At 55.3% G+C, this 26343-nt stretch overlaps 1 protein-coding gene across 1 annotated transcript; it reads right to left on the bottom strand.

Moving 5' to 3' along the window:
- Window positions 1–206: 206 nt before the first annotated feature.
- NEURL3 (neuralized E3 ubiquitin protein ligase 3) lies at window positions 207–25214 on the bottom strand. Its single transcript, XM_059078512.2, has 9 exons — window positions 25145–25214; window positions 20682–20939; window positions 13060–13153; window positions 12750–12859; window positions 10728–10836; window positions 7735–7870; window positions 3028–3513; window positions 1981–2052; window positions 207–1318 (listed from the first exon to the last, which is right to left on the bottom strand). Exons 6-9 carry the CDS (start codon window positions 7760–7762, stop codon window positions 1110–1112), a joined length of 795 nt encoding a protein of 264 aa, XP_058934495.1. The 5' UTR covers window positions 7763–7870; window positions 10728–10836; window positions 12750–12859; window positions 13060–13153; window positions 20682–20939; window positions 25145–25214; the 3' UTR covers window positions 207–1109.
- Between the last annotated feature and the right edge of the window lie 1129 nt (window positions 25215–26343).

The following is a 26343-nucleotide window of genomic DNA, read 5'->3' as shown; positions in this document are numbered from 1 at the left end:
AAACACACACAGACTGAAAAGATACATGCACCCCAATGTTCACAGCAGCCTTATTTACAATTGTCAAGATATGGAAGCAACCTAAGTGTCCATCAACAGCTGAATGGATAAACAAGTTACGATATACATATACAATGGAATTCTACTCGGCCATAAAAAAGAATGATATTTTGCCATTTGCAGCAAAATGGATGTACTTGGAGGATATAACGCTAAGTGAAATAAGTCAGACAAAGAAAGACAAATACTGTATGATATCATTTATACATGGAATCAAAAAAAATACAACAAATTAGTTAATGTAACACAAAAGCAGACTCACAGATATAGAGAACAAACTAGTGGTTACCAGTAGGGAGAGGGAATAGGGAGGGGCAATTTAGGGGTAGGGAAGTAAGAGGTTCAAACCATTAGGTACAAAATAAGCTACAAGGATATACTGTACAACAGGGGGAAGGCAACCGATAGTTTTATCATAACTATAAATGGAGTATAACATTTAAAAATTGTGAATCTCTACATTGTACACCTATAACTTATTAATACTGCATAACAACTATACTTCCATTAAAAAAAATAAATAAATAAACAAAATTCCACCCAGATGCTCCCTGCATCTGGTTCAGGCCCCTCAATACCCCGGGGTGGGCAGGGCTTCACCAGACACGCGCAGGTACCTTAACTTCCTTAGCCATAAAAGCAGGGATCAGGCTGCCCCCTCTCTACACAAAGGCCCTTCTCACTGGCACATGTGGGTTCCTGGGACTCCGGTGTACCAGGGATTGCTAGGTTCATGGTGGCTGAACCAGGTGACCAGCCAAAAGCCTTGGCATGCAAAAATGAACCTGGAGCTAGGCAGAGGGGTGAGAACCCCACGGGCCCGTTGCTGAGCCACTTCCTCCAGCCAGACGCCCACCAGGGAGGTAGTTCTGGTGTGGTGGGCAGAAAGGGGCACCCCCTTGATCCACTGGCCCCCTCCTGCTGAGGAGGGGGAAGAGCCTTTGCGGCTCTGACTCCATCTCTCCACCACACCTGTCGCTAACCAGGCTTTCTGACTCTTCTGCAGAAAGAGGGCAGAGCTGCACCTCGTCCCTTGGCGGGGGCCAGGCTCAGAGCTCTGCACCTACACCAGGGCCCAGAGCAGGGGGGTCCCAAGCCGGGGCCACCGCCTCAATCTCCCAGCGACACACGGGGCATTTGGCCGTGTCCCTGAAGACCCGCCAGGCACAGCAGCTGCAGAAGTGTGTGTGGCCGCAGGGGACAAGGCAGGTGTTGGCAGCCTGGTGGAAGCAGATGGCACACTCGTCTCCTGCTGTGGCTGGGAAAGGGGACAACAGAGGTCAGGGGCGCTTGGGGGCAAGGGGTGGGCAGCCCACTCATGATATAACCACAGGTCAGAGAACTCTGCAGTCGGATTCTGAAGAATACTACCTTGTAAGAAAACGCTCACCATGTAATCAAGTGAAAAAAGTTGGGACGAAAACCATAAGGTACAAACATACTTGTCGTAAGATTCCAATTTAGAAAAAAGGCAAACAAAGCACAAACAACTCCCCATATATAAGTCCACAAAGCACTGGGAGGAAATCCACCTAACAGGTAATGCGAGGTTTGGGAGGTGTTTTTTTGTTTTTGTTTTTGTTTCACTTCCTTCTTTATCCTTTAATACGTCGTTTATTTCTGTTTGGCAAAGCTTTTACTATGAACGTGGATTGCTGTTTTAAAAGAAGACGGACAAAATAACATCTGTTCATGAATGTGTTCCAGTAACTTGTGAAGTTAGCCAAAATCCTAGAAGGCAGAGCTGTTAAATTGCTTTTAGGTTTCCAGGGGGCGGGGCCAAATCTTTTTGGCCTAAAGCCCGTGGGAGACTTGATAGGACTTGGAAAGATTTAACTGATTTCCCAGGGCTGGGGCCTCCCCCAGCTCCCCTAGTGCTGGAGTCCTGGGGAGTCCCTGGGGCTTGGGGAAGCCACTCACCTTTGGGCTCAGGCAGAGCCTCACCACTGAGGACCCATGGCATGGCGGGGGTGGGGGCGCTGACTGTAGGATCTAAGGCAGAAAGGGAAAGTCAGGGCCTGGGGAAAGCAAAGTCAGGGTGTCCTCGTTCCCTCCCACCTCCCCAGCCCCTGCCCCTAAAGCAAAGTGTCCATCCCCTTTCTTTTCTGGGGTGCAATGCTGGAGCTCCAAGCTGCTCACCCAGCCCTGTCCTGGCCGCCCCTTTCCCAATTTAACCCGGCAGAGAATTTGCAGAACTGCAGATTCCTCTTCCTGATCCACCCTTCCTTTAGACAGCTCCCCTTTGCCCTACTTCCGCTGCCTGAGTGGAGACCTTCAGCATTATTCATGGTCCCCAACCCAGATGTGCTTCCAAATCCCTCAGGAGGGAAAACAGGTGCTTGGGGCTCCACTCCAGACCTACCAATTCAGGTGCTCCAGAGGTGAGGCTCCAGCAGCTGTGACAAGCAGTGCGAAAAACAAATGCGCGGGGGTGCCTGGAATGCTTGTTCAGGCCCATGGAACACCAGCCAGAATGCCAAAATTTCTTTTTAAGAGTGTTCCTGTATCTCCTCCCTCTCCTGAAATTCTCTCTCCTTTCAGGTGGTCCTTGTTTCCCCACCCAGTGCCTGAACATCTCACCTCTGCCCCACAGGCGGCCTTCTTGCTCACCTCTAACTCTCAACACTTATGTTCCCTTTGTTGCCACCCTTGTCTCAGCAAACTCCTACTTAGACTGCAAAGCCTAGCCCCCAAATTTCTTCCTTTGTGAAAGAGGTCAGCCCTCTAACAGATGTTTGGGGTGCTGAGCACGTCGTCTCATTCTTCAGAGATAAGGCTGCCCTCCCTATGACTAGGTCTTGTCCCCAGCGCCCATCTTCATACCCTGACACGAGCTGATGGAAAAACTGGCCGTATATGAACGAAACAACAGTTCTCCCCGCGGCTCTGGATGCAGGTGAAGTACCGCCCGAGCCTCCACCTCCTCCCGCCCCGGGGAGGAGCCTGGGTCCCCACCCGTGGCCTCACCCAGCAGCTCGATGGCCTTGGTGGTCCCGTACACATCCATCACGGCCCAGAGCGGGGCGCCCATGAGCACGCCCTTGCGCAGCAGGAGCCGGGGGCCCGCATTAACCTGGGCGAAGAGCCGGCCCAGGCGGTTCACCCAGAAGCGCACCACGTCCCCGGTGAGCCCGCAGCCGTCGGGTAGCATGGCCGCCCACGTCGGGCTCTGCTGCTCCAGGTCCGGGCACACGAAGGGCGGCAGGCCGGGCGCGGTCACCCGCCCGGGGTCCAGGCGCGTGAAGCCCACGCGGAGGCCGCCAACCCAGCCGCGCTCGTGACACAGCACGCGCAGCTCCACGCGCTCTCCGGGCCTCACCGGCCTCTGGCTGAACACGATGCCGCCGTGGAACGTGGCGCGCCTGCGCGCTGTGCTCCGCCGCGCGTCCAGACGCACCTGCGCGCCCACGGCCTCGGCGTGGAAACGGAGCGCCTCTCGGGGCATCTCGGCGTCTGCGGGGGCGGGAGATGTCAGTGCGGGGCGGGGCGGGGCGGGCTGGACCCACGGGCTGCAAAGGCCATCACAGCACACACACCCCCAGGGGAGGGGGCGTTTGCACCAACCCTCGCTCGCTGGTGCCACTGTCCCCGCTCGTCCCCCCCACACACACACATTAGAACCAGTGAGGAGCCCGCTTTGCCTGTCAGGGATCTTAGTTCCCTCGTGAATCTCCCCAAGCCTCAGTTCCCCTCCCGTAGGGATGTAAAAATTAAAGGAACCGCAGTTCCTTTAATGGCAGTACCGGCTCTGGATACCTGGTAATGGCTATTATTGCCATTAACTAGAAAGAGCAGGTTTTAGAACGGTAGACAGAATATGACCCTGGTTTTGACACATACACTTATACGTTTACTATATACATGTATATCTCATCTGTTTCTAGAAACAGCCTGAAAGGATATGGGCTGGCATGCTGTTTGTGGTCGTCTCTGGTGCTGTGTTTTCCTCTGCTTGTGTGACTTTCTGATTTTCCCACAGAGAACCCGTGTGACTTGTGAAGCCCATGGCCCCCAAAGAGGGTGACTTTCTTGTCCTGGGAGAGGTGTCTGGCAACTCCCAATCCAGTGAGGGGGCAAAGCCTGGAGAGGGGGAATCCCAGGTCAGCCCCTCGGAATCGTGGGCTGGGCCCAGCCAAGGCCTGGGTAGGCTTTGAAATCAGGGGACTTCCTGACCTGACTCCACTTGGCAGCCAGGAAGGGTAAGTTCCTTGCTGGGCAGCCCTTTCTCTCAGCCCCAGAGGCCTGAAGGAAGTTGGCGGAGCTTCCTGCCCCGAGAACGGCTCTTAGCTCCATAGGCCTTATCTCTCTCCCCATCCCCTCCTCCGCCCCTCCTGGCCCTGCTCTTTCTGGGTTGGAAGAGGGAAATAGAAAATTAAAAGAGGTGAATTCAGTCAAAACTTGACTTAGGCAGTGGTTAAGAATCCGCCTGCCAATGCAGGGGACACGGGTTCAAGCCCCGGTCCGGGAAGATCCCACATGCCGCGGAGCATCTAAGCCCGGGCGCCACAACTACTGAGCCTGCGCTCTAGAGCCCGCGAGCCACAACTACTGAGGCCACATGCCACAACTACTGAAGGCTGCGTGCCTAGAGCCCGTGCTCCGCAACAAGAGAAGCCACCACAATGAGAAGCCCACGCACCGCGACAGAGTAGCCCCCACTCACTGCAACTAGAGAAAGCCCGTGCGCAGCAGCAAAGACACGACGCAGCCAAAAAAAAAAAAAACTTGAGCCAGACCCCAGCCCCAAGGAGCAAGGCCCCTCCCTCCTGGCCCTCCTCTCTGACACCCACATACCTGCAAGGTTCCAGCCCAGCACAAGGAGGGGAGGCTCCTTCTGGTCAGGCACAAGGGACACCCTTAAGGTCACAGTGAATCCATCCCTGACCTCCAAAGGCCAAAGACAAGCCTGGCACGGTTCCCTCACCCCATGTGTGAGGGACAAGTGCTCACCCTGGCTCAGGGGCCTCTGAACCCACCCTGCTATCCAAGCTCACCTCTCCCTCACCCTCATCGACGCCCCTGCCCATGCCACCACACCCTCCTGGAATGCCCTGGTCTCTCCCTCCCTTCCCAAAGGGTTGGCCCACCAACCCTTGCTCCTCCAGGCTGTGCACCAGCAAGGGAGGCCCAGAGAAGGCACAGATGGTGACCAGGAGCCAGAGTTGAGGGTCCTGACATCGGGTGGACCTGTCCTTACGTCCACTCAAGTTCCTGGGGCAGCCAGGAGACCCCGTGGAGGGCAGTGCGGACCAACACCCGGATTCTAGCTGCGGCTCTGCTGCTGACCTAGGCAGGTCACTGCCCCTCTGGGTTTGGTCCCTAATCCACAGTGGGAATGATATGCCTGACAGCCCAGGCCTGGAGTCTCCAGGTACTTGTCTGGGGATCCTGAATGGGAGGACTTCAGTGCCCACCTAGACAGGCATCGGGCTGGGAGTGGGGGGCAGGTAGGGGCTCCTGATGTAATCAGCCGTAACCCAGCCTGGAGGGTGGGGGCCACCCCCCTCACTTGGCTGGGTCACCGCCCATCCCCGAGGTCGGGACTGGAGGGGAGCCCTGGAGTGGGCTCCGTGTGGGTGGTAAGCAGGACCCTAATCCTCTCCACGCACCACCGCGTCCAACCCTGCCACCACACGGCAGGGCCGAAAAGACCTCACCTGACGGCGGTGAGCAGCAGGGGTAGAGCTGGGGTTCAAACAGGGCTCACCTCAGCCTCACCCAGCGCAGCCCCTGCAGGGAAAGGGGCCCTCCCTCGGGTCGGGGCGGTGGGAGACCCATCAGGCCCCGCTCCGTGGCCCGAGACGGTACCCAGTGGAGATGACCCTGTCCCAGCCGACAGCTCACTCCCCTCCCTCGGCAAGGGGTCAGTGGATGGAGTCCCCCCCGATCCCCCGCACAGCTGCCGTGGACAGGGGCTGACGCAGGCAGGATTGGCTCTGGGGACAGTGGGATGGGGGATGGCGGGAAGCAGAGGAGCCAGGGAAGTCGGCCTGTGGGAGCTATGTCCTCATGTCACCAAGTAGAGGAGGGAGGCTGAGAGGACACAAGTGCTGCACAGGACACCAGGGGCCAGTGGACTGCGCTCCCTTCTCCCAGCCGCACAGGCCGAGGTTGAGTGGCACTGACATCCACCCTTGTCCTGCCGGCCGGGCAGAGAGCCTGCAAGACTGCATCCGCCCGCGGGGCCCCTTCCTCTGCTTTGCATGGGGCTCTGCGCCTGCGTTTGGAGCTGGCTCTGGGTGGCGTCTCCTTCCACTGGGCGGGCTGGCAGGGTTCCTCCCATTCTTTGACCCCGGCTACCCAGTCCCCCCTCCTCCTGGGCCGGGGAGAGGCAGAGGTGGGTACAGGCCAAGCGTGGCTCTCCAAGTAGGCCTGTCCCCACCCAGCTGGGCAGGGGATTCTGAGCACCTCATGCCCGTAGGTGGCTATTCTTCTCATCAGCTGCATTTTCAGGCAGGATCCTGAGGCTCCATAAGCTGAGTTGCCCATGGAGGACCCTCCCCAGTTACGTCGCCTGACTCCTTCACTCCCCCACCGTGCACTGGGCTTGGCAACAAGGACCCCCTGGGCTGCTGGGGCGCAGGGAACACAGTCATGGCCTTTTGGATGTCCCACCCGCTGGACAGGTGGATTCCAATCCGAGAATCTTTGCAGCAAGGCTCTTGGAACCTAAGTGACCTAGGGTCAGCCCCCCATGTGGTGAGGACCTCCCTGGATCTTCATCATTGTCATCAATGGCCCCTCCAGCCATCAAGCCTCTCCTGGCACCGGGCACCTACTAAGTAAATGCCTTACAGTCTCCCCACCACCCCAGAAGCACTCTGAGGAAACGGAGCATGGGGAGGTGTTTGTGCGGTCAGGAGTGAGGCATCCCGGGTCCGGCTCCTCATCCTGCACCCCTGCACTGCCCCGTTCGTGGCACCATCGTTGCCTGGAATCCAAACACAGTTGCCGCTGCAGCAGCAGCATTGGCAGTGGCGGCTTGGCCCTGCCCTTCGCCCAGGCTCAGGTGTCACCTGCTTCCTGGGAGGGAGCAGAGTCCAGGCTCTGGGAGCAAGAATGCGCGGTCTGGATCTCTGTTGGTAAAAGACACAGTTCTCCATCTCCTGCCCCGCACACTAAGGGAACGCTGTGGCCTCAGGTGAGGCTGGCAGACAACCATGGTGCCCGGTGACCTTGTGGTTTGTGCTTCTGGCAGCTCTGTACCCGGCAAGGTGTGTTGCTTGGCCCCCAGCCTGCAGGTGAGGAAACTGAGGTCCCAGGGAGAAGTGACTCACCCAAGGTCCCACAGCTCCATGGGGCAGAGCTGGGACCCCTGGTCTCCCACCAGGCCCCCTACACTCCACCCTGTTCCCACCCCAGCCATTATTCTCTCTGCACAACAGGATCCGAAGGCAAATGGGTCATGTGGGTCGTCGCCTCACTGCAGGGATTCTGGACCCGAGTCACTCAGCCTCTCTTGGATTCTTGCAAGGAAAGGAAGTTCACTACCTCGCTGCCTCCTAATAGCTCACTACCTAGGTCAGCCCAGCCTATATCAGAAACTCCTCCTGAGCGATATTTACACAGATTATACCTCTACCTCCCGAGACTACTTCCCCAGCCATAACACAGAGCACCGCCTCTGCTTCTTGCACTCCTGGTCCAGGGACCAAGCTTGGGGCTCCCACTTACCAGCCTGGGAGCAGATCTGAGCCCCCATCAGCCTGGGGTCCTTGGACACTGGTCCTTGGGTCTGAAGAAAGCCAGTGTGGACAGGTTTTCAAAGGATTCAGCAGGTCCCCTTGTCATGGGCCAGGATCATATTACACTGTTGATGATTAATTAGAGATTGCAGTCACAGATTGCCATATCCAGGGAATTTCCTGATGACTTCCTCTGGCTTGCAACAGGCCTGCTGCAGCTGGCTGGCCTGAAGGAAGCGGACACTGAGGAGATGGCCTGGGTAGGATTTAGCGTAGATTTCTCTCTTACTTTTGGCAAGTTGCTCTCAACCCGGCTGTGCATTATAACTGCCTGAGTCACGTTAATAAGTACCTGTCCCCAGACCTGCCCCCAGAGACCTCGATCCCAGCGGCCTGGGGTGGGGCCCAGCACCGGCATGTCTAAAAAGCACCCCAGGGACTTCCCTGGTGGTCCAGTGGTTAAGACTCCGTGCTTCCACTGCAGGAGACACGGGTCCGATCCCTGGTCAGGGAACTAAGATCCCAGAAGCCGTGCAGCGTGGCCAAAAAGTAAAAAATATAAAATAAACGAAAAACAAACTAATAAAAAGAAAAGCACCATGAATGATTCTAATGTACAGCCAGGGTTGCAATGATTCACTGCTACTGACCCCAGCATCCAGGAGGCGCTTAATCAGTGTTGGTGAAGTGGACTGAATTGAATAAGCTGCATTCCAGGACCTGTGAAGTTGTCCCAGGCCCGGGTCTCCGGCAGAGAGGAGAGGGCCCAGCAACACGGAATGGGAGAGGTGTCAGTGGCTCCTCAGCTTTGCTGGAGCTGGAATTCCACTTTCCAGTATCCCCCCACGAAACACAAGAGAGTCCCGCAGGAGGTCACGCCCAAGGCCTTGCTCCCAGGGTGTTAGAGGTGGAAAAGAGGTCAGAGATCTTCTTCTGCCCCTTCTGTGAGAGAAACTGAGGCTGGTGGCGGGAAAGTGGCTTTTGCTCTAACAGAGCGCTTCTCAGACTGCAATGTGCACATGAACCTAGCTCGGGGATCTTATTCAGATGAAGATTGATTCAGAAGCTCTGGGGCACCTGTGGGATTCCGCTTTTTGAACAAGGTGGTTCTGCAGACCCCACTTTAGGTGGCAAGCCCTAGGTTAGTTTGGAGGCATGTGGGTACCCTGGCCCTTGACCTCCAGGCTAAGGCCCTCCCAAGACCCTGGATCAAGGCCATGATCAGTGACTACTCTGAACTCGGCTGAAGGGGTGGATATGCCCCATGCATGTCCCAGAAGGACACGGGGACGGACGGTGGTGCTGTTGACTGGGCTGGGGAGTTTGACTGGGCGGCGTGGGGAAGGGTGGGTGTTTGGAGACCCGGATTCTGTCCCCTGTGTCAGTTTGCCCCCTCTTACCCTCCCTGGGCCCTGGTGTCTGTCCCCTTGTGTAAAATGGGAAGCCCGGATGAGCTGGTCTGTGGATCCCTTCCAGCCTCCATGTGCCGTGACTTCGGTCCTGGTGACTGTTGCTTGGTCCCAGTTGACTTCAGAAGGTGTTGCTGTGACCCTGGACCTTCTTTTTTTGTTGTTTTTTTGTGGTACGCGGGCCTCTCACTGTTTTGGACTCTCCCGTCGCGGAGCACAGGCTCCGGACGCGCAGGCTCAGCGGCCATGGCTCACGGGCCCAGCCGCTCCGCGGCATGTGGGATCTTCCCGGACCGGGGCACGAACCCGTGTCCCCTGCATCGGCAGGCAGATTCTCAACCACTGCGCCACCAGGGAAGCCCATCTGGACCTTCTTTTCCACACCAAGCCCCCTGCCAGGTTCTCTAGAAACTGTCTTCCAACGATCAAAGGCAAACTGGTGAGAAGTCAACAGCCATCACAGTGAGTCCACGCTTGATGGTCCTATTGGCCCAGCCTGAGTGATCCGGGCTCAGGGCATCCCCTTGTCTCTGGGCAGCGCTGGAGCCAGAGAGCCTGCCTCTTCCCCCTCCCCTCCCCCACCCGGTCTCTGCCTGTAGGGCTGGCTGCCTGCCTTGGGTGGGCTAGAGTCAACAGCAGCTTGTTGATAAACCACATTCCCATCAAAGAGATAGTTACGGAGTCTTATCAGGGAAATCAGGCCTTGCGCTTCGGCCCATCAGGAAAATTACTGGACAAGCTGCGGACATCAGGCTGCCCAGTGCCAGCAGGCTGAGGTGGTCAGGACCTCAGCTGGGAAGGCTTTCTAAGAACTGAAATCCAGGGGATGGGGATGTCGGGGTGCCCCTCTCATCACACACTCCACCATTTATTTATTTAACAAACACTACTGTTCTCAGTCCAGTGCTGTGTTAACTTGCTAATCCTCATGGCAACTTCTTGAAAAGGTTCTCTTTATTGTAGTCATACCCATTTTATAAATGGGGAAACTGACGCACGAAGAGGTGAAGCAACTTGTTCACAAATACAAGTGACAGACCAGGGTGTGGCCCAGGCTGTTTGGCTGGAGAGCGGGTGCCCTACCCGCCAAGCTGTGCCGCCTCCACCATCCTCTTTCAGGCCACGGCTCCTCTGGGCATTTTAACGTCTTCCCCGTTCAGCTGACACTAGTAGGGATAGTTGCTGACTGGTTGCCTGAGTGTGAGGCAGAGGCCATCCCACGATGGAGACTGCACCCTACTCTCCCTTCCAGGCCACCTGCCTGGCCGCAAGGCCTCTGCAAACGTTTGTTCCTGGAAGGCAATGACTGGCCCTCCAAGAGCAGGGCAGTCTCTGAGGCGCCCTCTGCTGGCTGTACCCGGTACTGCAGGAGGCGCGAGCCCGTGAGCCCTCAAAAATAGGGTGGGCGCCCCCAGGGACCAGAGGTCAGAGGGGCTGAGGCTTCCGAGACCTCTGCCCTTCTTCCCCCCACCTTGAAGGTCCCCACAGTCCCTCCCTCCCCACCCAGGGTCCCCTCACTAGCAGTCAACCCTCAGTTTGCCCAGACCCCCATCATTACAAAGGTCTGTCCTACCTGTCATCTCCTAAGATGCCTCAAGTGCTCTGAGAAGCTTCTGGACCACTGCTTCAGCCTCCACCACACAGCCGAGGGAGCTGAGCTCCTGCCCACGGTTCACGCCAGCCTGCAGTCAAGCGGAAGTGGGAAGCCAGTGGCAATCCAGACCAACCTGGGACCCCGCTGGGCAGCCCAGGCCCTGGTGTCTCCTGCCTTCAGGGCCCTGAGGCCCCTTGCCTGTGCTCAACTGTTCTCCGTCAAGCCGAAATTTCGGACGGCAGGGGGCTGCCAGGCCTGGAGACCAGCCCCTAGAACAATCAGGGCCGTGTGCACAGGAGGTGGTCAGCAAGGATTTCTTGGTGCCAAACAGCGCAGTGTCGCAGTTTCTTTAAAAATTGTCCATCATCTTACCTGACAACCCAGCAATTCCACTCCTGGGTGAATTCACCTGACTCTGATTTTGAGTGAGCTGATGAATGGTCCTGCATCCACACTCCCTTGGAAAAACCCCTGCCCTGGAAGCCAGAGGGCTTGGCTAGCACTGCCACTTGGTGGAGAGAGATGGAACTGACAGTGGATCTAATACCCTGGAAAGAAATGGTTGGGACCGCAGTGGCTCCTACCCGTGTTCCCCAGCAGTGGCTCTCTCTGCCCACTCGCTTCCTGCCAGTGAGCCCCCTAGCACTTCTGGGGGTCAACCAAATCCTCTTGGTCAATAGCTGGACCCGACCCAGAGGTCCAGAGGTCAGAGAGGGAGGCTAGGGTGTGCCCGCAGAGTAGCCAGCCCCGAGCTCGGCCTGTGCTCTTACGTCCACACACTTCTGCCCCGTGCAGATCTTCCTGGACCCTGATTTTGCTACAGCTTCCACTGCCCTGGGCCCTCTGGCTCCTGCCGTGCCAGCACTAGAGCACCCTCCGGCCTGTGAGTGTGAAGCCTGCCGGAGAGGAGCTGGAGTGGGGACAGGGGAGAGGAGGCACCGCTGCGAGGCCAGTGAGGCAGCTCAGAGGTGAGGGAAAGGGGGAGGGGAGAGGCATGCCCTCTCCTCTTTTGGTTTCCTGTTTTCCTCCTCCCTGTGCCTACCTTGGGGCTGATAGGAGGACTGAAGGGTGAGTGCTTAGCACAGGCAAAGGAACTGTCAGTAAATATCAGCTCTTACCATTAAAGGAGCAGTAAGGGCCTCCCCTTACTGGAGGGGACATCAGTGCCTTTCCTGGGGCCTTGCGAGTGCCCTTCGGCCTTCCTGCTGTGGGGCAGGGCACCCAGAGCCCCGTGTGCGCTCGCTGGGGAGTGAGTCACCAGCACTGTGCATCTCCAGGGCCCTGAGGACCTCTGACCCAGCAGGGCCAGGGCAGCCCTGGCTCGGCCAAACCTCCCTGGAAGGAGCGCCAGCAGCCTACGCTGGTGGATTGGGAAGGGAGTTGTGTACGTGCCAGGACACGGCCGAGCAGGAGGGTGAGGGCCAGCCGTGGGCCCCACAGAGATGATTCTAAGGAGACCCAGCCCCATTTTGGAAAATAAAAAGACATAACAATTGCTGGCGCAGAGGGAGAAAGTCCAGCCGCCATCATGAGCAGTGCAGTGGCCCACATACGTTTGCACGAGCCCAGCGTACGGCATGGGCAATGTCCAGCCAGGAGAAAAGGCCCGGCTTGGAATCTGAGTGGACAGGACCCCACCGCTCAGCCCAGAAACACCCCCCCCTTCTATTTAGAAGGCCAATCTAGCCCTTATCCCCAAAATGATCTCAGACAGAACTTTGGAGAAACTAACATGTCAGGGACAAGCACAGGAATAAGGGCCCTCAAAGGACATGGAGAGGGACGTCAGAGCCACGGGAGGTGCAAGGAGCATGACATCCAGAAGCTAAGGATGGGCCAAGAGGGAGGAGCAGGAGGCTGCCAAGCTCCACCCAGGTGTCCGGCGGGGTGACAGCTGGAAAGAGGCCATTGGGTTTGTCGGGAAGGAGGTCAGTGGTTGGAGAGGAGGGGTGGAGGCAGAAGCCAGGGGCAGCTGCTGGAGACAAGGATTCGTACGTGTACCTGTATCTGATGGGCTGTGAGGGCAGCTGCCCGTGACAAGAGGCTCAGAATTGCTCAAGACTGAGGTTCATTTCCTTCCAAGTCCAAGTCTGGAGGGTGGGGTCTCCACTCTGTGAAGCCATCATGGGCCAGGCCACTTCCAACTTTTGCTTATCCTGCCTGGGGTCCTGCTCCCTCCGCGTGGCCCGGAGTGCTTGCCCCATAGCCATGGGCCAGCAGCAGGAGGAAGGGGCCCAGGTAGGGCCCAGCTTGCTCCTTCCCTTTTAGGGCACAGCCGGGAAGGCTCACACAAGCCCTTACTTCAGCTCACCTCCCACTGGCCACATCCAGCTACAGGGACCAGGAATATAGCCTTTATTCTGGACAGTTCTGTGCCCATCTAGGAATGGGGGCCAGCCATTATCCTAGGAGAGAAGGAGAGAATGGATATTGGAGGGGGAGGAGCAGTCACGGGGTGCAGGGAAAAGGGGGTGGCAGCCAGGGGGAGGGGTGAAGGGAAGAGAGAGCTTTGAGCATGGAACACCTGCGAGCACGGGTGCAGAGATGGGGCCCCAGATGTCTGGCACCAGAGTGGTCGGTCTCCGGCCTATTCCGCCTCCCTAGGGGCCTCTCCACCCTCCCCTTGAGCTTTCAGAAGCAGGATAAGAACTGACCCATCCCCCGGGGATGAAGGGGTTAACAGCAGGGTGTCTCTGCCCTCGCTGGGCTGTGCACCCATTGACTTCTGCTGCCTCTTCAGCTTCCGGATTATGTGTGAAAACATGCTGGAGGGAAGGAAGACAGGTCCTCGAATTCTGTTTTGTGGGTCTAGATCGTCCTGAGGGTTGATTTTGAGGGCGGGGTGGGGGGCTTTTTGGTAAGGACTGCAGACAAGTGCTCCGGACATCACCCTGCACTGGAGAGAATGCTCTCCATCTGTGAGAGGACACACGTCCCTCGTATGCGGCCTTACCAGGAACTTCGTTAACGCGTTGAGTCCTTCAGTGGGACAGTCAGCAGACCTCCCCAGGGTCCTGTGCTAGGTACACAGGATAGCTTAGTGCCACCACAGAGCTGGGTCTCTGCCACCACTGGCCGTGTGACCTGGGTGCGTTACAGACAGGGAAACTGAGGCTCAAGCTTGAGTAGCTAGTAGAGGTTACACCAGAACTGATTCCAAAGTTCTCCACCCCTTTAATGATTCTAAAATAAAGATATCCAGTCACCTGAGTAAATGTCTCAAAGGCATTTGAAAAATGTGCAAAAGTTCAGTTACGTGGAGGGACCTCCCTGGCGGTCCAGTGGTTAGGACTCCGCGCTTCCACTGGCAGGGGGCCCGGGTTCCAACCCTGGTCAGGGAACTAAGATCCTGCATGATGGACTGTGGGGCCAAAAAAACCAAAAAAAACAAACAAAAAAAACCAACCAAAAGAAGGACGCTTTCAAAAGTAGAAATGTATACAATACATTCTACTATCAAGTGAAATATTAAAAAAAAAAAAAACAACTCACTACATGTTCTTGGCAGCATGTATTTTTTTAACCACATTTCCTTGTTCTCAGGTCTGTTCCGGATCGATGAGATGGCTAAACCTTAGGCTTCTGGATAAGCGAGGTGTTGCCCCTTCGGATGGAGCCTGTGTTTGTGGGGCCCATCTGTGAGCTCCCCCAGGCCTCACCCAGTGGGCTGTGCTACTCAGAGCTGAGGTAAAACTCCTGAGCCCTCTCTTTAGGTCCAGAGAGGAACCCAGTGCCTCCCCTCAAAGGCTCCAGGGACCCCAGGGAGAGGTTAAAGCACCCTCCCCCTCCCCCCAGTTCTTGCCCATTGCCTCCTTCTGCTGAATCCTCCTCCCCTGTCTCCTTTCCTGTGGAGGTTTTCTTCCCTGTAGCCCAGCACACCCCAGATAGGCTCTTTTTCTTTGATTTTACTCGGGTACCACGGACCCAGGCATTTGTGACCGACTTGAAGGCGGCAGTCACCGGGTGCGTGACAGGGGAGCGGGGATTTGCAGCATTGCTCGGCACAAAGAACAAAGTTAAATCAAAGCCCAATCAAACAGTATTTTCACGGTCCTGTTTCTGCCCCTGGGGTGTCTCACCGTTCCTACTTTACAAGCCTCGACCTGCCTTCATACACCAGGCCTTTCCGCCCACTCCCACACCTGGTGGCCTGCGGGATCTTAGCTCCCGGACCAGGGATCGAACCCATGCCCCCTGCAGTGGAAGCGCGGAGCCCTAACCACTGGACTGCCAGGGACGTCCCTACCCCCAGGCCCTTTATTCTTCCCCTCTCCTCACCCTGCCGTCTCTGTTTATTTCTCACGCAGAGATGTTCAGCTCTCCCTCTGAACCGATACCCTCCCCAGGACCAGTTTTTCAGGCCCCCAAACCCCTCCACCAGGTGCTCCGCCAAACACCAAGACCACTGCTTTCAGGTTCTGGCAACACCACGGATGGAAATAACACTGAGGAAACACTGAGAAATTCAGAACAGAAGTTCGAACCACAGGAGAATTTGAAAAACGGGTGGGGAGACACCCCAGTATTGAGTGTACAGAGAGGACTGGGTGTCAAGATTGAGCTTTGACCCTGGCCACACAGGGTCAAGAGGTATGGCCTTAAGAAGAAAAGGAACTGTGGGACTTCCCTGGTGGCTCAGTGGTTAAGAATCTGCCTGCCAATTCAGGGGACACGGGTTCGAGCCCCGGTCCAGGAAGATCCCACATGCCGTGGAGCAACTAAGCCCGTGAGCCACAGCTACGGAGCCCGCGTGCCACAACTACTGAAGCCCTTGTGCCTAGAGCCCGTGCTCTGCAACGAGAAGAGAGGCCACCGCAATGAGAAGCCCGCTCACCACAATGAAGAGTAGCCCCCACTCGCCTCAACTAGAGAAAGCCCGCGCCCAGCAACATAGACCCAACGCAGCCAAAAATTAATTAATTTTTTTTTTTAAAAAAAGAAGAAGGAAAGGAACTGGGACCGCTATGTAAGCTAGAACCCTGGAAAGGCTGTCTATCAGGAAAGAATCTACTCAACAACCTAGGCGATGGACAGTGAATCTGGTTTTGCCTTATGGCTCTGGGTGGGAGAAAAGATTCCTGGGAAAGATCAGAGCTGAAAACCCAAACTATCCATGGAGGTGGCATCCAAACTTACACTCTCCAGGGGGCGAAGAATTCCCAAGCTGAAAAATTTACACAAAAATACTCCCCTGATGAGCCCTTGGAGCAGTTGGCATGAAAAAATACAAAACAGACCCTCTGAGGCCATTGTCAGAGCCCAGGACACATAGGACTCCCACAGAGCAAAACAATCTCACTGAAGAGGAGCTCACAAACACCAATTAAATTAAACAAAGAAACTATCTACCATGAAAGAGAGTCAACAGTACAGCAAATAGGAAAATCATCTCTGAGAACTTAGGGTTAACAGGACAAGCTGAAAGAGATCAAATCGGCATGTTAAAAATTAAAAATGTAAAGGAAGGAATAAAAATGACAGTGAAAGAGCAGGATACTATGAAAAAGATTTGAAAAGGATGAAACAGATTTGAAAAGGAAGCAAGGAAATGAAAGACATAGACGTTGAATTTGTAAACAGATTGGACAGGGAAGCCAGCAGATTAGACCTAGTCGAGTTGACTGGAAGGCAAATCTGAGAAAATTAATCAGAATGCAACACTCTGGCAAAGGACTAGAACATTTGAAAGAAAGGTTGAGACACAGATGATAAAATGATACGGTTCAATATACCACAAATAGAAGTTGCAGAAGAAAAAAATCAGAATGAATGGGACAGGAATAATATTTGCAATATTCAAAGCAAAAATGGATGAAAATTTTCTAGAATGGAAAAAAAGGCATGAATCTTCAGATTGAAGAGGGACACCGAGTCCTAGGCAGGATAAATAAAAGTCAATCCACATAGGAGAAAAGGGAACCGTCCTGCACTGTTGGTGGGAATGTAAATTGGTGCAGCCACTATAGAAAACAACACGGAGCTTCCTCAAAAAGTTAAGAATAGGGCTGCCATACGATCCAGCTCTTCCTCTTCTGGGTTTTTATCCAGAGAAAACGAAAACACTAATTCCAGAAGATATATGACCTCCATGTTCACTGCGGCATTAATTACGATAGCCAAGATATGGAAACAACCTAAGTGCCCATCGGCGGATGAATAAAGATGTGGTTTATGTATACAGTGGAATATTACTCAGCCATTAAAAAAAGATGAAATCTTGCCATTTGCGACACACGGGTGACCTCGAGGATCTTATGCCAAGTGAAATAAGTCAGACAGAGAAAGACAAATACTGTATGATTTCAATCCTATGTAGAATCTAAAAGCAAACGAACAAAAACAAATTAAATGAATAAACCAAACCAAACAAAAACAGACATGTAGATACATAGAACAGAGTAGTGTTTACCAGAGCGGAAGTGGGGCGGGGGAAGCCAGGGGCAGGTGAAATGGGTAAAGGGGTCAACTGTATGGTGACAGGTGGAAACTAAACTTTTGCTGGCGAGCACGCTGCAGGGTAAGCAGAAGCTGAAATCTACATCGCCGTGGGGCGGGCTGTGTGGAGCAAGAAGTGGAGAGACGGGGACAGACTGAGCTGGAGGGGGACCCTTGGAGGGACTGAGCCCAGATGAGGATTAGAGAAAGCCTTCGTCCCCAGCCCAGAAACCAAAGCCTACAGTGTTCCGCCCTGGGTCTGGAAGACCCTGCCCGCCCCAGGGCCGCACGCAGCTCTGCCCGGCCCTGAGAAGAGGGCAGGCTGTCAGCCTAGAGACCCCATGAGGCTGACTTCTCACACATCAATCTCACTGTCTTCACGTCAACACCAAGAGGTAAGCGTTCCTATTTTACAGATGAGGAGGGTGAGGCCCAGAGGCAGAGTGCCATGCCCAAGGCCACACGGTTGGTTAAGGGGCAGGGCTGGCAGCTGCTCTGACCCTGAGCTCATTCTTTTCATCAAAGGTGGGCGCCGTGCCTCCTACTCACGGCACCAGCAGCCTCCTTGGCCTCATCCCGAGGGGGTAGGTGGCTGGAGCGGTAGGGGTCAGACCAGCGAGCAGAGGGCCCGGCAGGTTGGAGTGCCTGGTGGCCACCCTCCCTGTCCTGTGGCTGCCTCCTTCCCCTCCACAGATGGCAAGAGCTATTCTATGGCGCTCGGGCTCCTGTAGGCTCCCCACTTCAGGGAAGCCCCCTCAACTCCTCAATGGGACGGCCAGTCAGAAAACACTTCCCAGAAGGCACCCGGCCAAGACGGAGACCTGGACCTCCCCAAACACCCCCCAGCACCCCCTAAACTCACTGGGGACCCACAGCCCTCCCGGGGCCTTCACCCCAGAGCTTCCTTCCTTCTCAGCTGTCAGCTAAGGCCCCCCCATTCCCTGTCTCTTTCCCAGCTGGCCCTCAGCAAGAGGGTGGGTCCTGGGTCGTGTGCAGGGAGGATGGGGGAGGATGGGGGTGAGATGGCATGACGGGAAGGCTGAGCCCCAGCCCTGCACTCTATCTGTGGACGCTTTCCCACATAAAGACAGCATTCAGGCTCCCAACAGACCGAGAGTCCTTGGTTCGTTCGTTGCAGGCAGCCCTGACTGCACTGGCTTTTATGAGAAAGCGGCAAATCATAAGAAGACCATCTCCTTGGGAGGACTTAGTTGGGACAGAAACGGCAGATCGATGCCAGTTCTGGCCAATCGCCACATCAACGGGTACAGAATGCACAATGTATTCCAAACCGTAATCCTAAGCACCTGCAAAGAGCCTCAGCCGACCAGCCGCTCCTCTGACTCACTAAGAACAATAACAGTGAGGGCGGCTCCATCGCTCGAGCACGTGCTGGTCTTTCTAGCGCCTCTCACAGCCTAGAGAGGCAGCACTGGGTGCATTTTACAGATAAGGAAACTGAGGTTACTGAGGTTAGGTAACTTGACCAAGGTCACATATTTAGAAAGTGGTGGAACTTTTCAAAATACTCAGTTGGGGAAATGCTCATCATTTGTAGAAAAAATTTCAACAAGGCATAAGAACACAGGTTTCCAGTTAACCCTCAGTTACCCAGAAAAGTCATTTCCCCTACACACACGCCTGTGTGTGCCTGCACGCACTTGAATTGTCTGATTCATAGAGTTCTTGATGAACAGGCCAGACCGCAGGGGGGAAAATGTACAGAAACCAGCAACTATATTCTCTGAATTCAGTCGTGTGCTTGGAGATCCCCAGGTAAAAGGTAACAAAACATACCTCATTCAAAGCAACTGTCAGGAAAAGGATAGGAAGCATGGACCATCGGGGACACAAGCATCCATCTGCGTCCCCCCTCCAACCCCTTGCGCTCACAGGTGGCTGACCCGGGGGTGATGGGCCCCCTACCTGCGCTCACTGCAAGCCTGAAGGAGAAGCAGGAGACTGGTGGGTACAGGCAGAGCTCAGCCACCAATCTGCTGTGTGGCCTTTCTGGAGCTTAGTTTTTCCATGTGTAAAATCATGAGTCAGCAAACTTTTTATGAAAAGGGCCAGAGAGTGAATATTCGGGGCTTTAGATCTCAGTCATATGTTCTTCATTTTTGTTTGTTGTTTGTTTTTGTACAACCCCTTAAAAATAGAAAACCCTATAAAAATGGAACAAGGCCAGAGAGGCTTCCCAGAATGTACCAGAAGAAGGCAGAACCACCTCTGCTCCCCGCCATTGCAACTCCAAGTTCTCACTCAGCCCCTTAAAATGGAGATGGTCCCAGCTTTTTCTTGGCAGCCAGGGCTCTCTTCGCCCCTCCGGATTAACAGTTATTCCCCTGCTCTAAAGCACTGATGAAAAACAAAAACCAGCCAAGTCTTCTGTAAAACGGAGGCCTCATCCGGGGGTGGGCCGTACTCAAATCCCTCGGGGGGATAACAAAACTGACAAAGCCCAGTGACAAATGGCCTCAGAGTGGGGAGGCCATCCAGGGGCTGAGGGAACCACAGAGCGTCCCCCGGACGGCAGAGGGGCACCTGCTACTCAGGCCCCATCAGGGCGCTGGGGCTGGTGAGGCGGATCTAGAATTTTATACAGTACTTCCCCACCCCGGCCCCCGCTTTTGTTTTTCATGTTGACAGTTAGATCAAAAACAAAACAAAACAAAACAAAAACTGGGGAGTCTTGAGATAAAACTTCTCTGGGCCTTATTTGCCTGTCTTCCACATGCCCCTAATCGGCCAGCCCCTCCCCAAACGAAAGAGAAACCTCAGGGAGTAATATGATGACCCCAGAACACTGTCCTTTGGGAGACTCCCCTGTCCCGAGGGCTCTTGGAAGTGGGAGTTTTCACAGGAAGTGATCCCTGAGGTCTCTTCTCTCCTCCCTCCACAAGGCTTCCTGGACTGGGGGCAGCCCCGGCCCTGCAGCTGGCAGACAGCCTGGTATTCTTGGTCACCCCTGATCTCCACTTCCTTTTCATGGGGTTAGAGTTAATCTGAAACACTGACCGCTAAACACAGAGGAAAGATGCTCCCAGGCACGGAGGTGGGCCCGACAGTTGATGCGGGAGCACGTTGGACGTGTGGATGTGTACATCTCCACGTGGATGTGTATGTCTCCACCGCTGGCCAGAGCACGATGTTCTAAAGGGGAGCTGCAGGAACCCCAGACTTTCCCACAACACAGCAACCACAGGGAGGTAATGCCAGGTTCATGCCAGGTGTTCTGATGGGTCAGTGGCCGTGCTGACCCTGCCCTGCCAGCCCCGCCCGTGAGCCTGTGTGTTTGGGGGATGGGGGGGAATCTGTGTCCTCCTCACATGCTCAGCTGATCCTGCATGACCCTGACCTTGGACGTGTTCTGTGCTTGTCCTTGTGTGCTGTGTGCACCAGCCAGGCCCTCTATGCCACAGTCGTCTTGCGGTCGACAGGGCTCTTCCTCAGAAGGCCAGCTGGCGCTGCCTGGGAGCTCACGACGGTCCTGCTTACCGGGCGAATTTTGTGCTGAGTCGGCGAGCTGGGCTGAGGCAGCAGCGCAGCAGAGGCCAGGCCAGGTGTTCTGGGTGGCCCAGGAAGATGAACCATCAGCATCTCCTTTCCACACCTGTCCTGAGGTCAGAACGCACTTGGGTCCAACAGGGTGTCTGAGTCAGAGAGTTTCTGTGACTGCAAAGGCTGAGGAAGCTGAGGTGGAAGGGTCAGAACCCAGTGGGCCCCCCCTAACCCACTCCCGGCTGGGAGTCCGGCCTGAAAAAAACAATGATTAGCTGCTACGTATAGACCAACGTTTCTCTCCCTGTTAATGTCAGTTCAAAAAACCTTGTTAATTTGGGCCTCACTGTGTCCACTAGGATGCTGGCCAGAGGGCAAGCCCTGCTGAGCTAAGGGGCCTGGCAGTGAAATCGAGGGGAGGGGGCCAGTGTCCGGGATTCTGAAGCTACTTGAGGGGTTCTTTTCAAGTCGGTTTCAAGCAGGAGTCTACGATGTGAAGCCAGGCTGTTCTAAGAGGAGACGGAGGTTCCAGACGTGTCAATACGAAACTCCCAGAAATTTTTCTGAAAAGCTTCACACCTCTTCCCCCAGGAGGGTGTGGAAGGATTTGCGAGCTGGTGGAGAGGGAGAAGTAGAAGGAACAGAGGGTGCAGATGTACAGAGGCATGAGGTACTTCTAGAACGACCTGAGAAGGGCCTACTGGAGCAGGAGAGGAAGGCCTCACTCACCTCTGACAGAGAGCCCCAATCATCTGGGCCTCAAGGAGGGTCGGGGAGGGTCCTGGGGACCCGGCAGAGCCTGTGGGGCTGGAGAAAGCACCCTCCCCTCAGTCCGCCCTTTTTGCCTTTAGCACCCCCACCCCCAGTCCCTTTTCTGGGGAAAAGAGGAACTACTTGCGGGCCCGGGGCTTTCAGCGAAGCCCGAGGGGCCAGCGATGCTCCGGCTCTGCAGCTCCCTGCCTGGCAAACATTGGGACCCCAGAGAAATACTGGCGGCCTTGGCTAGCCGAATTATTCTTTCGGTTTGAACCAGCTCCCCCTTTTGACTCAGATCCGGCTGAGCAAGGAAAGCGCTTTCCGAAACCCCCGCCCGTCTCCCCTGGCTCAATGCGCCCAGGGGGGGAGGGTGGCCGGGCCGCGCCGCGGGTCCGCTCAGGCGGCGCTCCCCGCCCCGGAACCCGGCTCGGCTCCCCGGGACTGCGCCCCCACCCCCCGCGGACCCCGCAGCCCCCGCGCCCGGGTGGAGCGGCGCCGAGGGCGGGCGCGGGCGCGGGCGGGGGCGCTCGCTTCCCGGAGCAGGCGAGGCAGCTCTCCCGCATCGGTGAGGACGCGCGCGCGCGCGCGCGGGCCTGGTTGGAAAGAGAAAGCTGCCCGTCACTTCCCCAAAGCACGTGCTTCAGGCACCAAAATAGAAAAAGAAAAATGCTTGGAAAGAATTCGATATTTCCAAGCGAGCATCGAAATCACCGTTCCGGGAAAAGCCAGTCTTGTGGGACTTCCTTCCACTAACTGAACCGTTCAGAGTTGTTTTCACTTCAAATTCCGTGAGCGGGTGGGCATCGTGATCCTCGTAGGGTTTAGCGCTCAGGCCTCCGTGCCTCACCAGCGCACCCTAATATTCTCGAGCCCCCATTTCAGATGCTGGGGTCACAGGGCTGCCCAGCTGTTATTTTGCAGTTTCTAGCACAGCAGACCACTAGGAGTTCTGCTTAATGCCCCTGCCTCTGACTCACAACGGGAGGAGGGGATTTCTGAGCTGTTTCAAAACTTCACCAGAATATTAGGGGTTTCAGGCAGCCCTTGTTTATTTAAAAAAAAAAAAAAAAAAAGCCCCAAAGCCAACAAAATATGACACATTGACACATAGAAACAGAAGGAGGGAAGCTGGGGTAGGTGGGGAAGGAACACCCCGTCTACTACCTTGGAGTGGGACCTGGATCCCAGGTTTCCTGTGTCCCTCCCCCAGCCCTGGCTCACGCCATGCCTTCTGCTTTGTCCCAGGCTGTGGATAAGGGCTAATATTTATGAAGCTCTTCCTCCCACCAGGCACAGTTCTAAGCTCTTTATAAGAAATAACTCATCCAGTGCACATAACTGCACTAGCAGGTGTGCGGGCTTTTATTATGCCCATGGCCATTTTATAGATGAGACAACTGAGCATGAAGAACTTAACTGATTTCGGGCACTCAGTCTTCGTATGGAGAATACCCATAACTTTCTCCACTCCACGGAGGAGTCAGATCCCTCTCAGCCACAAGGAGGCCTCACTCACCAGAGTGAGGCTAGTGGGTGTCCGGAACTTCCCTCCTGCAGATTTCTGTGGGTCAGGGTCTGGGAGACTCTGAGTCCCCTAGACGATTGAGCAGGAGGTGCCCAGAGTGGAGTCCAAGGCCCCAGGTCCTACTCGCGGCCCCACTGAGGGTCCAGCAGCAGCAGGGATACCCAGTGTAGGGGGCTCTGATCCCAGCTGCCAGCCTGGGGTCGGAGGGGTGGCATGACCACCAGACCTGTAGAGCTACCCGGCCCCGGGGGCTCCAGAAAGACGGGAACATGTGTTACCTCAAGGCCAAAATATCACAGACTATCCTGCCTTTGCAAATTAGGAAGTGCTGCCCTGGGGAAGGGCTGGACGGTACACGGTGATGTGAGGAAGGCAGTGTGAGGAGGTGGGAATGGGTATCCTGCCCCTTCCTCTTCCCTTCTTCTCCTGCGTGTCCTTCATCCCCCTTCTATGGACCTCCACGGAGCACCCACTATGTGCCCGCCCTCTGTGTCCTCTCACTTCCTCCTCTTCCTTCCCAATTCCTTTATTCACCGGCTTTAGGATCTCCTGAACCTATTGCGGGAGCTCAGGCAAGTCTGTTCCATCTCTGAACATGGGTCCGCTCTCCAGAAGAGCAGGGGCCTGGGGCTGTGGCCCTGCCAACAGCGTGGCGCTGGCTGATAGGAAGGACCACTCCTCACTGGGGATAGGCGCTCAGTAGATGCTGGCCAGTCACATAATGGCATGGGACTGACCACGGGAGCCTCACTGTGGCAAATGTCAAGCAGGGGTGTATGCTGGGAGCGCTGGGACACAGAGGGGGTGTGGATGTGTGCTTTGGAGGGAGCCTTGAAGGATGAGCAGAGGTTCGTTCTCTAGGTGGATAAGGTGCGAACTCCCAAGCCAGCAAAGAGCACTTGGTGTCGGGAACAGAGCTTGGGACATGGGGAGGACAGCCCTCTCAGTGTGACCGTATTGCCAGATTTGGCAGGGAGGGGTGGACGCCAAGCTACCACCATGCCCAGGAGCTGTCCTTACCCCAGGTCGACGCCCAGGGAAACCACCTACATGCAGCCCTCTCGCTTCAAATGTGGCCTGGTAGAGCCTGCTGAGGCCAAGGCAGGGAGAGAAGGCAGTTGCAACAGAGCAAAATCTCACAGGCCAGCCCCATGCTGGAGACACCGAGGCACAGGTGGGCAGCTGAGGAGGGGCCGGGGGGGCTGGGCAACCATCTGTCCCCTTTCAGCGTTCCCAAGGTAGTCCAAGGTGGTGCCCCAGATGTGGAAAAGGAAGCCTCAGGGGCTGTGGGCTCTCAGGTGAGTTACAGTTGAGTGTGTATATGTGTATGTGTGCCTCCATGTGTGAGCTACAGGCTCCTCGATATGCAGGATGCATGTCAGATACACAGGTGTACACGGGTTTGAACACATGCTCCTGGGTATGCAAGAGCAGAAAGGATGTACACTAGGTGTGGGGAGAATTTGAGCCCTTGGTTGGCGGAGTGGGAAGTAAGGAGGGCCTGGGGTATAGACAGGACCATTTAGACCTGTGTTCCCCTTGTGTTCTCCCTGCCAACAAACATTGTGGGATGTCGGGAAGGGACGGCAGCACCCCACACTCCCCACCCCGTGGCAGTTTCATCACCAAGATGAAAGCAGAGGCCTGACCTTCAGGTATGGGATTGGGTGTGGGGACAGGTTCAGGGAGAGCATGAAATTTCTAAGCGATCTTGAATTCTTAGAGCCAATGCTCCCCAGGCAACCCCAAGCCCAGAAGCTTTTTTTTTTTGGCTACGTTGGGACTTCGTTGCGGTGTGTGGGCTTCTCATTACGATGGTTTGTCTTGTTGCAGAGCATGGGCTCTAGGCGCACAGGATTCAGTAGTTGCGGCACGTGGGCTCAGCAGTCGTGGAATGTGGAGCGCAGGCTCAGTAGTTGTGGCGCATGGGCTTAGTTGCTCCATAGCATGTGGGATCATCCCGGACCAGGGATCGAACCCGTGTCCCCTGCATTGGCAGGCAGATCTTAACCACTGCGCCATCAGGAAGTCTAGAAGCTTTCACTGTGATATCAGCAAAGTCCCATGAGTTCGTTTGGGGAGCAGGAATTATAGCAGCAACACCCACCCAACCCAAGCCTAGGCTTCCAGTACTGAAGGGGTTAATGGGGCCCACTCAGGTTGGAGAGAAATCATTTACCTTGAGCACAATTTCTCCCAGCATTCTGGCATCCTGGCCAAACCCTAAGACCCCAACTGGGGACCTCAGGACCTTGAAGCTGCTACCTGCAAAGGTAGAAAACTTGATCAGATGGGGAGTCTCAGGGCCCAGCCCAGGTCACTAAGGACAGGGCCTGGGGTGCACACAGGGCAGCGCTGTGCAGGGGAGCCAGCAGTGTGACCAGGGCTCGGTCCCCTGGTGTAGGGAAGATGCCTGCTGTGCTAAGAGATCGTTGGGTTTGCGGGGGGGCGGGATTTAAGTATTTACTTCTTTCTTCCACAGGCTCAGAAGTACGTAGAATCTGCTTGGTCGGAGGCTATTTTCACATAACACCACTGACACAATAGAAGGTGTTTGTTGAAGGCCGTTATTTCTAACCCTCACAGTAATCTTGCAAAAGGTAGGTATTGCTAAACCCATTTTACACGTGGGAAAATTGAGGACTAGAGACGGTGAGTTACTCATACAAGGTCACCTGAAAGTGAGGGCGGCGCCAGGATTGGGGAGCAGTCAGCTTGACCCCAGAGCCTCGGAGGCTCCTGTTCCAGTGGGCTGGCTGAGCAGGAGTGCAGCCTCCTGGGAAGTCATGAACCTCTCCATGCCTCCCTGTGTCCTTCCGTGAAAAGGGAATTTCAAAAGTGCCCAATTCGTTGCAAGAGTGACCGTGTGTAATGAGCTTAAAGCTGGGGCTGGCCTGCCTCAAGCATTCAGCTGTAAGCTTGAGTTACTCTCTACTGCTTTGGGGACTGGTGTGAGAAGCCAGTGGGAAGACTGGGGCCCAGTAGCCTTATCTGCCAAGAGTCCAGCTTAGGGTCACCGAGGGGGGCATGATACCTGTGTCTGGCTCATGGCCAGGCCCCAGGTCATTTTGTTGGTCCTAGAGCGGGGCTTAGGGGGCAAGCTCTAGAGGCAGCTTTTTTTTTTTTTTTTTTTTTTTGGCCACACTGCGCAAGCATACTGGTATTTTAGTTCCCCGACCAGGGATGGAACTTGCGTCCCCTGCAGTGGAAGAGTGGAGTCTTTTTCTTTTTTTCTTTTTTAAATATTTATTAATTTATTTGGCTGCACCGGGTCTTAGTTGCAGCATGCGGGATCTTTAGCTGTGGCATGCAGGCTCTTAGTTCCCTGACCAGGGATGGAACCCATGCCCCCTGCAGTGGAAGCACAGAGTCTTAACC

This window comes from Kogia breviceps, chromosome 11 (assembly GCF_026419965.1).
Source record: "Kogia breviceps isolate mKogBre1 chromosome 11, mKogBre1 haplotype 1, whole genome shotgun sequence".
NCBI lineage: Eukaryota > Metazoa > Chordata > Mammalia > Artiodactyla > Physeteridae > Kogia > Kogia breviceps.
Note: the sequence above shows the minus strand (reverse complement) of the source record. Positions and strands in the feature narration are given on the sequence as shown.